This window comes from Oncorhynchus gorbuscha, linkage group LG22 (assembly GCF_021184085.1).
Source record: "Oncorhynchus gorbuscha isolate QuinsamMale2020 ecotype Even-year linkage group LG22, OgorEven_v1.0, whole genome shotgun sequence".
NCBI lineage: Eukaryota > Metazoa > Chordata > Actinopteri > Salmoniformes > Salmonidae > Oncorhynchus > Oncorhynchus gorbuscha.
Window position 1 is genome coordinate 16,931,400 of NC_060194.1, and position 13,703 is coordinate 16,945,102.

General features: G+C 44.0%; 1 protein-coding gene across 1 annotated transcript; it reads right to left on the minus strand.

Moving 5' to 3' along the window:
- Positions 1-9,735: 9,735 nt before the first annotated feature.
- Positions 9,736-13,469, minus strand: LOC124010220 (ladderlectin-like). Its single transcript, XM_046322656.1, has 6 exons — positions 13,397-13,469; positions 12,151-12,238; positions 11,694-11,809; positions 11,190-11,381; positions 10,092-10,206; positions 9,736-9,971 (listed from the first exon to the last, which is right to left on the minus strand). The coding sequence occupies exons 1-6, from the start codon at positions 13,409-13,411 to the stop codon at positions 9,901-9,903; spliced, it is 597 nt and encodes a 198-aa protein (XP_046178612.1). The 5' UTR covers positions 13,412-13,469; the 3' UTR covers positions 9,736-9,900.
- Between the last annotated feature and the right edge of the window lie 234 nt (positions 13,470-13,703).

Sequence of the window (13,703 nt, forward strand, 5' to 3'; positions counted from 1 at the left end):
TTGATGCACTATCTGCTAAGATGAGGTCCACAGAGGGGGTGGAGGAGTCTGTTCTCTTGGCCTGGTTTGGTAAGTGCACTGGTATGATGGTTACTGGATTTCTGACCCTAATTCTTGTAATATTTGTTATTGATGTGATGTGCTGCTTGCATCATACCGTGTTCTAAGAAATATGTTACAGATATGGTGAACGCTTCAGGCATGTTGCCTTTGCTTGATGCTCCAGTTGGAGATGCCGATACGGAAGCATGCTTTCAGGAGAGGATGAGACTGACTGAGGATGACCGATGGTATGCTGTGGGTGAGGTAGTAGAATTGTCATGTTTTGTCATATATTGTCTTGTCATTATGCTTTCCCTTCTGTTCGTTTCCCCCTGCTGGTCTTATTAGGTTCGTTCCCTCTTTCTATCCCTCTCTCTCCCCCTCCCTCTCTCACTCTCTCGCTCTCTCTTCTCTCTATCGTTCCGTTCCTGCTCCCAGCTGTTCCTATTCCCCTAATCAATCATTTAGTCTTCCCACACCTGTTCCCGATCCTTTCCCCTGATTAGAGTCCCTATTTCTTCCTTTGTGTTCCGTTCCTGTCCTGTCGGATCCTTGCATGTATTGGTCACCGTGCTGTGTTTGTGTTTCGCCCAGTCGTGTCGTGTTTCCCTCAGATGCTGCGTGGTGAGCAGGTGTCTGAGTCTGCTAGGTTCAAGTGCCTTCCCGAGGCAACCTGCTGTTCAAGATCGAGTCTCCAGTCGGTTCTCGTCATTACGAGTGGAGGTTGTGTTTTTTGATTGTATTTTACTTTACTGGATTAAAGACTCTGTTTTCGCCAAGTCGCTTTTGGGTCCTCATTCACCTGCATAACAGAAGGATCCGACCAAGAATGGACCCAGCGACTATGGATTCTCTCTACTCTACTCTCGAGTTCCAGGGAGCGATGCTCGGCAGACACGAGCAGGAATTGTCTGCTGCTCGGCATGCCGTTGAGACCCTGGCCGCTCAGGTCTCCGACCTCTCAAGACAGTATCAGAGTCTTCGTCTCGTGTCACCAGCTACTTCCGGTTCTTCCGAGCCTCCGGAACCTAGGGTTAATAACCCACCTTGTTATTCTGGGCAGCCCACTGAGTGCCGCTCCTTTCTCACCCAGTGTGATATCGTGTTCTCTCTCCAACCCAACACATACTCAAGAGAGAGAGCTCGGATTGCCTACGTCATATCACTCCTTACTGGTCGGGCTCGGCAGTGGGGCACAGCTATCTGGGAGGCAAGCGCTGAGTGTACTAACAATTATCTGAGCTTTAAAGAGGAGATGATAAGGGTTTTTGATCGCTCAGTTTTTGGGAAAGAAGCTTCCTGGTCCCTGTCTTCCCTATGTCAAGGTAATCGATCCATAACGGATTACTCAATAGAGTTTCGCACTCTTGCTGCCTCCAGTAACTGGAACGAGCAGGCGTTGCTCGCTCGTTTTCTGGAGGGACTCCACGCTAAGGTTAAGGATGAGATTCTCTCTCGGGAGGTTCCATCCAGCGTGGATTCTTTGATTGAACTCGCTATTCGCATTGAACGACGGGTAGATCTTCGTCACCGAGCTCATAGAAGAGAGCTCGCGTTAACTGTGTCTCCCCTCTCTCCGACACTACCGTCTTTCCCCACTGACTCAGGTGTTGAGCCCATGCAGCTGGGGGTATTCGCATCTCGGCTAAGGAGAGGGAACGGAGAATCACCAACCGCCTCTGTCTCTATTGCGGTTCCGCTGGTCATTTTGTCATGTCATGTCCAGTTAAAGGCCAGAGCTCATCAGTAAGCGGAGGGCGACTGATAAGCGCTACTAGACGGTCCTCTCCGTCAAGTACATGTACTACTTTACCGGTCCATCTACGCTGGACCGGATCGGCAGCATCCTGCAGTGCATTAATAGACTCTGGGGCAGAGGGCTGTTTTATGGACGAAGCCTGGGCGCGGGAACATGACATTCCTCTCAGACAGTTAGGGAGCCCACGGTCATGTTTGCCTTGGATGGTAGTCCTCTCCCCAGTATATTATATGAAACACTACCTTTAACCCTCACTGTATCTGGTAACCATAGTGAGACCATTTCTTTTTTGATTTTTTGTTCACCTTTTACACCTGTTGTTTTGGGTCATCCCTGGCTAGTGTGTCATAATCCTTCTTTTGATTGGTCTAGTGGTTCTGTCCTTTCCTGGAGCGTTTCTTGTCATGTGAAGTGTTTAATGTCTGCTATTTCTCCTGTTTGTTCTGTCCCCTCTTCTCAGGAGGAACCTGGTGATTTGACAGGAGTGCCGGAGGAATATCATGGTCTGCGCACGGTCTTCAGTCGGTCCAGAACCAACTCCCTTCCTCCTCACCGGTCGTATGATTGTTGTTCTGATCTCTTTAAGAAGCGTTTTGCTTCCGCTCCTATCCTTGTTGCACCTGACGTCACTAAACAGTTTTTTGTTGAGGTTGACGCGTCGGGGTGGGCGTGGGAGCCATTCTGTCCCAGCGCTCCGATACTGACGATGGGGTCCACCCTTGTGCGTATTTTTCTGCTTCTGCTCCTGGTCTTGCTGGGTCTCAGTCTGTTCCCTGCCATCGCATCTCTCCTGTTCTTGTTCCTGCCCTTGCTGTGTCTCAGTCTGTCCCTAGTTGTTACTCTCCTGGCCTGTTTGGTCCTGTTTGCTCTAAAGTTTTCAGTTCTCTACCCGTGTCTCATTTTTTTTTTTAGAGTAGTACCCTAGTTTCCCTTTTTATCGTTTTTTTCGTTACGGTCCTGAGGAGAGGAGTTGGGTTCTTTCTCGGGACGTGCTGGACCGTTTGATCTATGATTTCCTCCGTTGCCGCCAGTGTTCCTCCTCGAGAGCGCCAGGAGGCGCTCGGTGAGTGGGGGTACTGTCATGTTTTGTCATATATTGTCTTGTCATTATGCTTTCCCTTCTGTTCGTTTCCCCCTGCTGGTCTTATTAGGTTCGTTCCCTCTTTCTATCCCTCTCTCTCCCCCTCCCTCTCTCACTCTCTCGCTCTCTCTTCTCTCTATCGTTCCGTTCCTGCTCCCAGCTGTTCCTATTCCCCTAATCAATCATTTAGTCTTCCCACACCTGTTCCCGATCCTTTCCCCTGATTAGAGTCCCTATTTCTTCCTTTGTGTTCCGTTCCTGTCCTGTCGGATCCTTGCATGTATTGGTCACCGTGCTGTGTTTGTGTTTCGCCCAGTCGTGTCGTGTTTCCCTCAGATGCTGCGTGGTGAGCAGGTGTCTGAGTCTGCTAGGTTCAAGTGCCTTCCCGAGGCAACCTGCTGTTCAAGATCGAGTCTCCAGTCGGTTCTCGTCATTACGAGTGGAGGTTGTGTTTTTTGATTGTATTTTACTTTACTGGATTAAAGACTCTGTTTTCGCCAAGTCGCTTTTGGGTCCTCATTCACCTGCATAACAAGAATGATTTTACACCACCACAGTTCCTTGTTATACATTTTTATGATAGGTTTTCTTTCCAGTATGTTTGTTCTCCCTGTTGTGAAGGTTTGGAGTCCCTGGGTGGCAAGGAGCCCACCTGGTACAGGATAGGAGTAGCTGAGAGGACCAGATGGTTTCTAATAATTCTTTACTCTGTTTTCCATGACCAAAGTTTTATCTTACATGTCAATAACAATAAAGTTTTATCCTGTTTTTGATAAGTGACACCCTTGTGGGTGACAAAGGGGGGAAACAAAAGCATACAACAAAGGCATATATCACTTGTTATTAATAATAAACTTTTTATTATTTTCATGAAATGCTATGACTGCTGAAATAGAGGATAATGAGTGACACCCTAGCGGGTGTCAAAAGGGGGACTTAAATTTCACACTATTTTCTTTTGTTCAGTTTTTGAATGAGCTGTTCTCTTTTGACATGAAGGTAGTTTAAACTTTGTAACTGTTATATGATTCATTGCTGAATTTGTGTTCACACCCTTGGGGTTATTTTACATTATAGCCATTACCATATATAAGATTGAATATTATCTGCTGTTGCCTTGTGTGGAGGTATGTATGTGTTATTCTACCTAGCTGATTTGAAACATTGTTAAAAGTATCAGGGCCATGGGACTTTCTCATGCTGGAAAAATACAGAAGGGAGGGCACATTCAGAGCGTGGGTTGCGAGAACAAGCGGTCTTTTTGTTGGATAACAGGAGCCAGGTGCGAGATAACGGTATGGAGCATGAGACCCATCTTTCAGTTTTTGCAGCCATTTTAGGAGGGGGATCCAGTTGCTTTTATTGATTAAGCTTCTCCATTGTATGTCGTGTCCCATCTGGGATGGGAAGAGGGGGAAATTATTTTTCTTTGTGGGCCATTTCCGTATAGACTTACCTAGTTTAGGCTATTTTTCCTTTTTGGATTATGTTTTCGTTTTTGCTTGGAGTAATGTATCTGGACTATATCACATCTCTTAGGAGATGTGAAGAGAGGGAGCAGGAAAAAGTTGGCTTATGTAGAATATAATTTTTCCTTTCATTTTGAGCTGTTGTTCTCCGCTCTGTTACATGAGGGTTGTAAGTTCCTAGGTGGCTGGTAGCCAACTTAGTACATAGTGGGATTGAGTTGGGAACATGGTGGGAATACATATACATCCATTTATTTTTAATGTTGTGCCTTCTTTCATAGCACCTTTGGGAAAAGTTTTCTTTTGTATCAGAATCTAGTTAGGTTGTGTCACGTCTCTGGGGAGACGTGAAGAGAGGGATTTGTAGAGGATTGCTAATTCTTATGTAGGTGACATTACTGCTATTGCATTGTTATAACTGAGACAACACATAACAACGTATTTTCATAGTAAAACAGGTTGGGCCCCATACAGGATACTCCTAGCCACAGGTGCTGGCCGGGAGTTCGGCCATAACTCCTCTGAAGATAGGGACGCACACACATTACACACTGACTCCTCTGAAGATAGGGACGCACACACATTACACACTGACTCTTCTGAAGACAGGGACGACGCACATACAATACACACTAACTGCCGAGGACACACAGATAAGACATACACCCACACATTGGGAAGAAGAGACACAGCCTTGACTTGCAGACAAACTAGCACACACACATAATCTCCCTCCCAGCCGAACATTGTGTGACTGAAGATAGCGCACACACCAGATCCCCTTTTCAGCTGAACATGGTGTGACGACCAAGAACAGGCATGGCAGGACTCTACGATGAAGGACAGACAACAGAGCCAATGCCGGACGACTACACCCCAGCCTGATCCAATCCGAAGATCCGATCTCCTAGAAATCAACCTACTTTCTGTTGTGTATATGAAGCTTGTACTCACTGTTAGCAGGTGCCTTTTTCTGCTAGTCTCTGATGAGCTAACAGAGGAGCCCGTATATACGTGTACCAGATATCTTTACTCTGAATAAACCTGTCGCTTGTCGTACAATTTACCACCTTGTCTGAATCGATCCTTAACCGGCTCATCCTTCTACATATCCTTTTATCAACAGAAGGCAACAACTGTTGCCGCAATTATTAGAAAATGGAAGAAGTTCAAGATGACGGTCTATCACCCTCGGTCTGGGGCATCAATGATCATGAGGAAGGTGAGGGATCAGCCCAGAACTACACGGCAGGACCTGGTCAATGACCTGAAGAGAGCTGGGACCACAGTCTCAAAGAAAACCATTAGTAACACACTACGCCGTCATGGATTAAAATCCTGCAGCGCACGCAAGGTCCTCCTGCTCAAGCCAGCGCATGTCCAGGCCCGTCTGAAGTTTGCCAATGACCATCTGGATGATCTAGAGGAGGAATGGGAGAAGGTCATGTGGTCTGATGAGACAAAAATAGAGCTTTTTGGTCTAAACTCCACTCGCCGTGTTTAGAGGAAGAAGAAAGATGAGTACAACCCCAAGAACACCACCCCAACCGTGAAGCATGGAGGTGGAAACATCATTCTTTGGGGATGCTTTTCTGAAAAGGGGACATGACGACTGCACCGGATTGAGGGGAGGATGGATGGGGCTATGTATCGCGAGATCTTGGCCAACAACCTCCTTCTCTTAGTAAGGGGCTCAGTAAGGGGCTGGGTCTTCCAGCATGACAACGACCCGACACACACAGCCAGGGCAACTAAGGAGTGGCTCCGTAACATGTTGACAGAAACGAGGTAAAACTGATTTAAGTTTCCCTGCATTAAAGTCCCCGGCTACTAGGAGCGCAGCCTCTGGATGAGCATTTTCTTGCTTGCTTAAGGTGGAATACATCTCATTCAATCCTATCTTGGTGCCAGCCTCTGACTGTGGTGGTATGTAAACAGCTACAAAGAATATAGATGAAAACTCTCTCGGCAGGTAATGTGGTCTGCAGCTTATCATGAGAAACTCTACCTTAGGCGAGCAATGGCTCGAGACTTCCTTAGATATTGTGCACCAGCTGTTGTTTACAAAAATACATTAGACCGCCGCCCCTTGTCTTTCCAGATGCCGCTGTTCTATCCTGCCAGTACATTGTACAACCAGCCAGCTATGTTGTATGTTGATATTGTCGTTGTTCAGCCACGACTCTGTGAAGCTGTTAGATGTTACAGTTTTTAATGTCCGTTGGTAGTTTAATCCTCCCAATAACTTGTCCATTTTATTGTCCAAAGGTTGCATGTTTGCGAGCAGAATTGAGGAGAGTGGGGGTTTATTCAATCGCCCCCTACTCCTCAGAAGGCAGCCCGCCCTCCAGCCTCTCTTTCTCCGCCTCTTCACACAGATCACTGGGGTCGTGGCCTGTTCCCGAGGGAGCCGTACATCCTCCGCCTTGGGCTCGTCAGAGTAGCGGAAGAAGAAAAAAGATTCTGCGAGTCCATGGTGAGTAATGGAAGACCCCCCTGTATTGGACAAAAATGAATGGCAAGTCATTGGCATCGGACAAACCATATACACATTGGCCAATACCACCCAATTCGGCGTTGATTCATGCAAAGTGTATTGCAAATGACATATGGCAATTGCCAGTTGTAACACTTTAAAAATTCAACAGGGGGCGAATCCGCTCCACCGGGGTTTTTCATATTGGAAATGTAACCCAAGTCAACGTCCAAAAGCAAAATTTTGAAAAAATGATTTTTTTGTCAAAAACTTATCACCCCTTAAAAAAGTGCTTTCTGGACCGTTTTTCGAAATTCTTTCGATTTTTTTGTCAATTACACATGTGTAAGAACTGTATGAATATACTTTTGTCCAATTTTATTATCATGTTTTTTTTTCTTTACATGCGCATAAGGAATATGTTTTGTCCAATTTCAATATGATTTCATAGGAAGTCAAAAGTCAGAAGTCAAAAAATGTCAAAATTTTGTAAAAAACATCACACACCCTTAAAAAAGTGCTCTCTGGACCGTTTTTTGAAATTCTTTCGATTTTTTTTGTCAATTACACATGTGTAAGAACTGTATGAATATACTTTTGTCCAATTTTATTATAAAATTTTTCAATATTATTTTTTAAAATTGTGCATAAGGAATTTTTTGTGGGCCAAATGCCATAAGAAATTTGACATGCTCAAAAATCCTGCAGAAATGCAAAATTGACTGGCCTGATGAACTCGGGATGGCCGGGCAGTGATAGTTGTTCCTTTCCATCGCTCGTTGTGTTGATTTCATCATGTCCATTTGGTGATGTTTTTTCACTATAGAATCATATTGCAAATGCACGTGCATTGTTGTGCAACTGGTAACCCAAAAATAAAAATATGGTTGTAAATGCATTTACCGGGACGCCTATTGTCCATGCCCGCTATGGGAGTACCCTACTACGGCCCTCTATCTATGGGGTCCATCCTGAGGGCTTTATGGACTGTTTAAAATATTCTGATGGATACGCATGTTGTGCAACTGGTGATTGAAAATAGGCACCTGGTAACCCCCCCAAAAATATGCTTGTAAATGCATTTACCGGTCATTCTGATATTAATGCTCGCTATGGGAACACAGGATGGCCGGGCAGTGATAGTTGTACATTTCCATCACTCGTGTTGATTTCATCATGTCCATTAGGTGATGTCTTTTCACTATAGAATCATATTGCAAGTGCACGTGCATTTGCAATGTGGTTCAATGGACAATTACCATATGAAATTTGACATGCTAAATTGACTGGCCAGATGAACTCGGGATGGCCTGACAGTGATAGTTGCTCCTTTCCATCGCTCGTTGTGTTGACTTCATCATGTCCATTTTGTGATGTTTTTACACTATAGAATCATATTGCAAATGCACGTGCATTTGCAATATGTTTCAATGTGCATTTACCATATGAAATTTGACATGCTCAAAAATGCAAAATTGACTGGCCTGATGAACACAGGATGGCCGAGCAGTGAGAGTTGTACCTTTCCATCACTCGTTGTGTTGATTTCATCATGTCCATTTGTTTATGTTCTCACTTTTGCAAAGTCACTGTGCATTTGCAATATGGTTCAATGGGCAGGTACCATCACGAATTTGTCATGCTATAAAAATCCTGCAGGAATGTGAAATTGACTGGCCCGATGAACTCGGGATGGCTGGGCAGTGATTCTGGTTCATCTCAATGGCTCGTTAGGGTTGATTTCAGAATGTCACTTTTGGTGATGGTACCTCACTGTTTAAACATATTGCAAATGGACAAGAGTCACCAGCAAGTCACCGTCCATCAGTCAATTAGATATCATTCTGACAAACTGATACTAAACCCACTTTTTCCAACCTGTTTAGTAGCCAACTATCACACACTTCAGAGCTGGCCCAAAATTCACAACGCCTTTGGTTCAAACCATGAAAAAAACATAAAACACAGTTACGTTCTAGCTGCGGGTCCATTTCTTATGTTACGTGTAGGCCTAGCTGAGGCGACCCCGAATCACAAGTTTCGGCTCGATCGGTCATTTGGTGTCCGAGCAAAACCCTAATTGGTGCTGAAAATCCACTTTTTTCCATGACTTGCTACGGGGTCCTTGAATGAGCTATCGGACAGAAACATTGGGGTCTGTCTATATGGGCCGAGACGGTCGCAATGCACCTAGTCTTGTGTCTGAGACATTTCTAAATGTCGCCATTTTCGTAATGGTCAAAATTAATTGAAGTCATTGCAAATGTACGAAGCTGTTTCTCGGTCCGAGAACAGTCTAGAGCCACGTAACTCACCACGCACTATGGGTTCCTGCAAGACAGGAATGCCAGTGTTCAGACATGGCCAGTGAAGAGCCAGGACCTCAATCCCATTGAGCACGTCTGGGTCCTGTTGGATCTGAGGGTAAAGTGCCATTTCCCCCCAGAATTGTCCGGGAACTTGCAGGAGCCATTGTGCAAGAGCGGGGGTAACATCTTGCAGCAAGAACTAACAAATCTGGTGCAGTCCATGAGGAGATGCACTGCAGTACTTAATGCAGCTGGTGGCCACACCAGATACTGACTTACTTTTGACCCCCCTCATTCAGAGAAACATTCCATTTGTGGAACTTGTTTAGGTCTGCTGAAGCTCATAAATATTTAAAACGTGGTAAATTGCAGCAAACTCAACACATGATCATTTTCTACTTCTTTTAAAGCTACATACACTGTTCATTTACGTTAATGTTTGTGGAGTCAGACAACTTCAGGTCCTAAGGTAATTCTATTCTTCAAGAAACAATGGAGCAACAATATCAAAGAATTTAAATGCCCACTGAACAGACACCCAGACTGCATCTTCAAGAAACAAAGTGAAGCAGTGTTTAATAACCACTCATGAGATTAAATACGTACACCCGTTTTATTGACAACAAGCTAATATAACTACACAAGTCAAATGTAATTTACAGCAACAAATACCTTCAAAGTAATTCACTATAACATGAAACATTTGCAGTTAGGATGCTGACACCAGAGTAGCATTTTTGGTTTCAATTGACAGTTTGAAGGATTCAACAGGTTCTTATGGAGCACACGGAGGGATAGCTCTCTCCACATGATTCATCGTTCCAGCCGTTTTCAGCTTAAGAGGAAAAACGAAATAGAAATTACCTCTCGATGTACACACGAAAAGGGAAAAGTAGGTCACATTTATTTCTTAAACTTACTCAAAAAAAGTTTAATTTGATGAATGATAATGTACCTCCAAAGTTGATCTGAATACATGGCTCTCTGCGACCCTTGTGGTTATTCGGCTCCCCTTCAGCCCAGCTCTCGTGATCAAATTTGGAGCCGTCACTCCAGAACCATAGCCTGTCCTGTGTGGAAGTAGTGAGATCTCAGTATCAAATGTTACATGTGCTTGCTGAACAATTTCTAAAATACAACACTCATGGTCTTTCCTCCAACAAAACAGTAAAAGCCACCACTACCAAAACATGCAGACTGACAATGGAACTGTTGGGTGAGAAAAAAAATACACAAGTGTTGATACTACAGCCACATTTCTAGAAATCCCCAAAATAGAAAAAGACAGCTAGTAAGTTGTTTCTGCGCCATAGCAAAGAGGAAGAGGCGAAGCGAGAAGGATAACAAAGCCCAACATCTGCCTTCAAGCGGGTAGCGTTTTTCCTGGTCACCAAGCAACTCGTTTTTGTATGGCCGTCAATTTCATTAACGAAAAACATAATGGCTTATTTGAGCAAATATACGTTTTGTAATGCTTAGGTTGTTACGAGTACTGATACAAGTAGCACACATGACATGCCAGAAACTGAGAAAAACATTTCTCGGAGTTGTGCCTGTCCCTCGAATCTGACCGACATTGCAGACTCTTCACATCGTTAGAGGCCAATGGAGTATCTGGTTCATCTAATGGATCAGATGTGGCAATTGCTCTGGATATTTCGAGATGCTCAACTCAAATCTAGACCTACAACCAACAGTATTTATTTTGCTTTTGACAATGACTTCACACGAGGCATAGGTCACATGCCTAAATACTTAAAATGACATTAATATCAGTTTAAAGAGATGACATTGGTTAAAAGGTCGGCAAGTAACTTCATGCCTACTGTGCCAAAGCAATTTACAGTTATTAAAATGGGAGTGTGGATATAATGGTAATATCCAAATTCCACGTAGAACTCGAGTTGCGAATGTCAATCTTTCCTCTGCGGTACCTCAAACTGTGGTCATTACCAGCTGAGAAACTGGAGAGTTGATTACTCCTGGCACAGAGTTGTCTGACCAGTGTCTTAACACCTACTCCGAGCTGATGGTTTTATTAGTCTTAAGTCACCTTTTCCACCTTTGCTTGAACAGCATCAAATCCGCCAATCCAGGTAAGAGGGAAACTGCCAGTCGTGATCAACACCACCGCCTGTACAAATTGGGACTCTTCATAGCTGTGCACAGATGCCAGGTTTGCGCCAAGGTACTTTACAGTGTTGTACACAGGCTTCAGTTTTTCTCCAAGTAACTGACAGTGGCGCTAGAGCAAGCAGTACACAGAGACAAAGACATGTCATAATGGAAGTATTAGTCAGTTGTCCAGTCTGAGAATTTGTCTTCTGGACTCTCAAAATAGGAATTAGTTCATCTCAGTCTTAACCCATGCCTTGAGGGTTCTAATATACAAGAGGGCCCAACTCCACACAATATTGAAAAGCCTATAGAAAATTGCAATTACAGCATATTAAGGGGAGGTTCAGTATTTTACATGAGGCGCCTGTTAAAATAAGGCCAAAGCACCTTAAACTCAAAATACTAAGTTGACTTCAATTGTAGAAAGCAAGCATTATACCTCCGCATTGGGCCATGTCCTTGCCGTTTTGACAAACATGAAGCAGCGTGAATTAAAATGGAACCAGCCTCTGGGGCATGGGTTTCTTTGGTCTGCTGCAAATGTCACCAAATCATCTGAAAGTAGAAGACAGGGAGGGTTCCGAAATTGCAGCAGACTTTAAAGGATAGTCCAGACTGACCCTTGCATCAAAAATAACATTTGGAGATCAGTCATACCACACTACAACAAAACATACACAATCAATGATGTAAAGCATAAACTCATTCCACAGAGCACAGAGTGTCTACAGGTTTTCGCTCCTCCCTCTATTGATCAATTTAGGTCACTAATTAGTAAGGAACTCCCCTCACCTGGTTGTCTAGGTCTTCATTGAAAGGTAAGCCAACTGCAGATGCAAGAGACTCCGTGGAATGCGTTTGACACTCGTGATGTAAAGTGTGAGGCTGACTCTTACTTGCTATGCGCGCAGTCATTCTGTCGCCCAGTGTAAAGGCAGCGCAGAGAAGCAGTAGAAGGGTCAACATCGCCATGGTGATAGTCTCCTGAGAGACACACACGAGATAAGCCATCAGTGTTTCCCCAACCTCTCCTCGAGTACCCCAGCAAGTCCACTTAACACATTCAACTAATGAAGGGCTAAGGAATACCAGGCATCATCTCTTCCACCACAGAGTAGATTAGCTGGCACACGGGAATAAGGAGAAGTCTATGCTCTTGGTTTCTCCCCAAAACAGCACCCTAGATAACTAACCCCGATGCATGGCACACCTAGTAAGTCACCTTTTTGCAAATGAAATTGGCTGGTAAAGTACATTTTTCTAGAGCAGGAGACGCAACTTGCCTGGCATGAGCTACCTTTTATTAATACACACGTCGCAAGCGACTTCTTTCAAATAGGCTCATTCTTCTCTGCCCTACAACTCTTCAGTGTACCGTTCTGGCAATAGACACAGTAAAATGAGTAATAAACTAAAGGGGCCCTATAAAAAAGCTGTGATTTTAAACCCCAAATTACAGCCATTGTCATAAATGTTCTCAGTTCAATTTCCTGGTTTGACACTCAATTACAATTGGTAATGGAGAACCAAATGTAATGTTCCGAGTCCAAGGCAGTGCTTAAATCACATCAGAAAACCATTTATTTTATGTCTGGAAGAAAAGTAACACATGAGAAAGCAATGCGTGGTCAAATGTGCCAGTCTAGCGATGGTTCTGTATTGCCAATTGCTGCTCATTTCATGGCAAGGTTTGCAAATAACAATAGATACAATTTCTATACTTTTGACAAGTATACCTTGCAGTTAATACTTAGTTGTGAAAGAATCTGGCAACCCACTAGGCATCAACTGGCTACACAGGGAGTGAGCGACAAGGCAATATTGCTGGAAATTAATTGGCAGATATGGTTTTAAATGTGACGTTTTAAGCCAATAGTTTACTAACCAGAGGTGGGATAACGTCAAGTCGCGTTGATTTAGTAACTTGCAGTGTCTAATACTCGAGATTTGTTTGACAGTTGAACACGTGAAAAAATATTTACTACTACTATGACCTGTTGGAGACCCCTGCCCTATGTAACGCACCACATTTGAATAGGGTCACATATGCCCAATGGGTCCTGGTCAAAAGTAGTGCACCACATAGGTTACCATTTGGGATGAAAGCAGATACAGCACTAGATGACTATGTTGAACTCTCACCTGTAGTCTGGTCATGTCAGCGCTCTGTTTGTGAGATGGGTTCTACTGCTTCCTGCTCTCCTTTTTTAAGGACCCATCCAGTCAGACCCCTCCCTCTCTCATCCTTTAACCGGTCAAATAATCAACTAATCATCAAGCTTTTATCATTTGAATCAGCTGTGTTGTGTTAGGGCAAAAACCAAAATGTGTAGCCACGGGAAGAAGTTTGGTGGTGCAGGGTACTTTTAATGAATGTTATTTTCAACTTTAATGAATGTTATTTTGAATTGCCTGTAGCCCATATCTTTGCCTGGGCTACAGATGCTCT

Coding starts and splice junctions, on each gene's coding strand:
- LOC124010220 (XM_046322656.1), bottom strand. Junction 11,810..12,150: donor AATGACTGCGCGCATAGCAA/GTAAGAGTCAGC, acceptor TTCTACTTTCAG/ATGATTTGGTGACATTTGCA. Junction 9,972..10,091: donor TATTCAGATCAACTTTGGAG/GTACATTATCAT, acceptor TTTCCTCTTAAG/CTGAAAACGGCTGGAACGAT.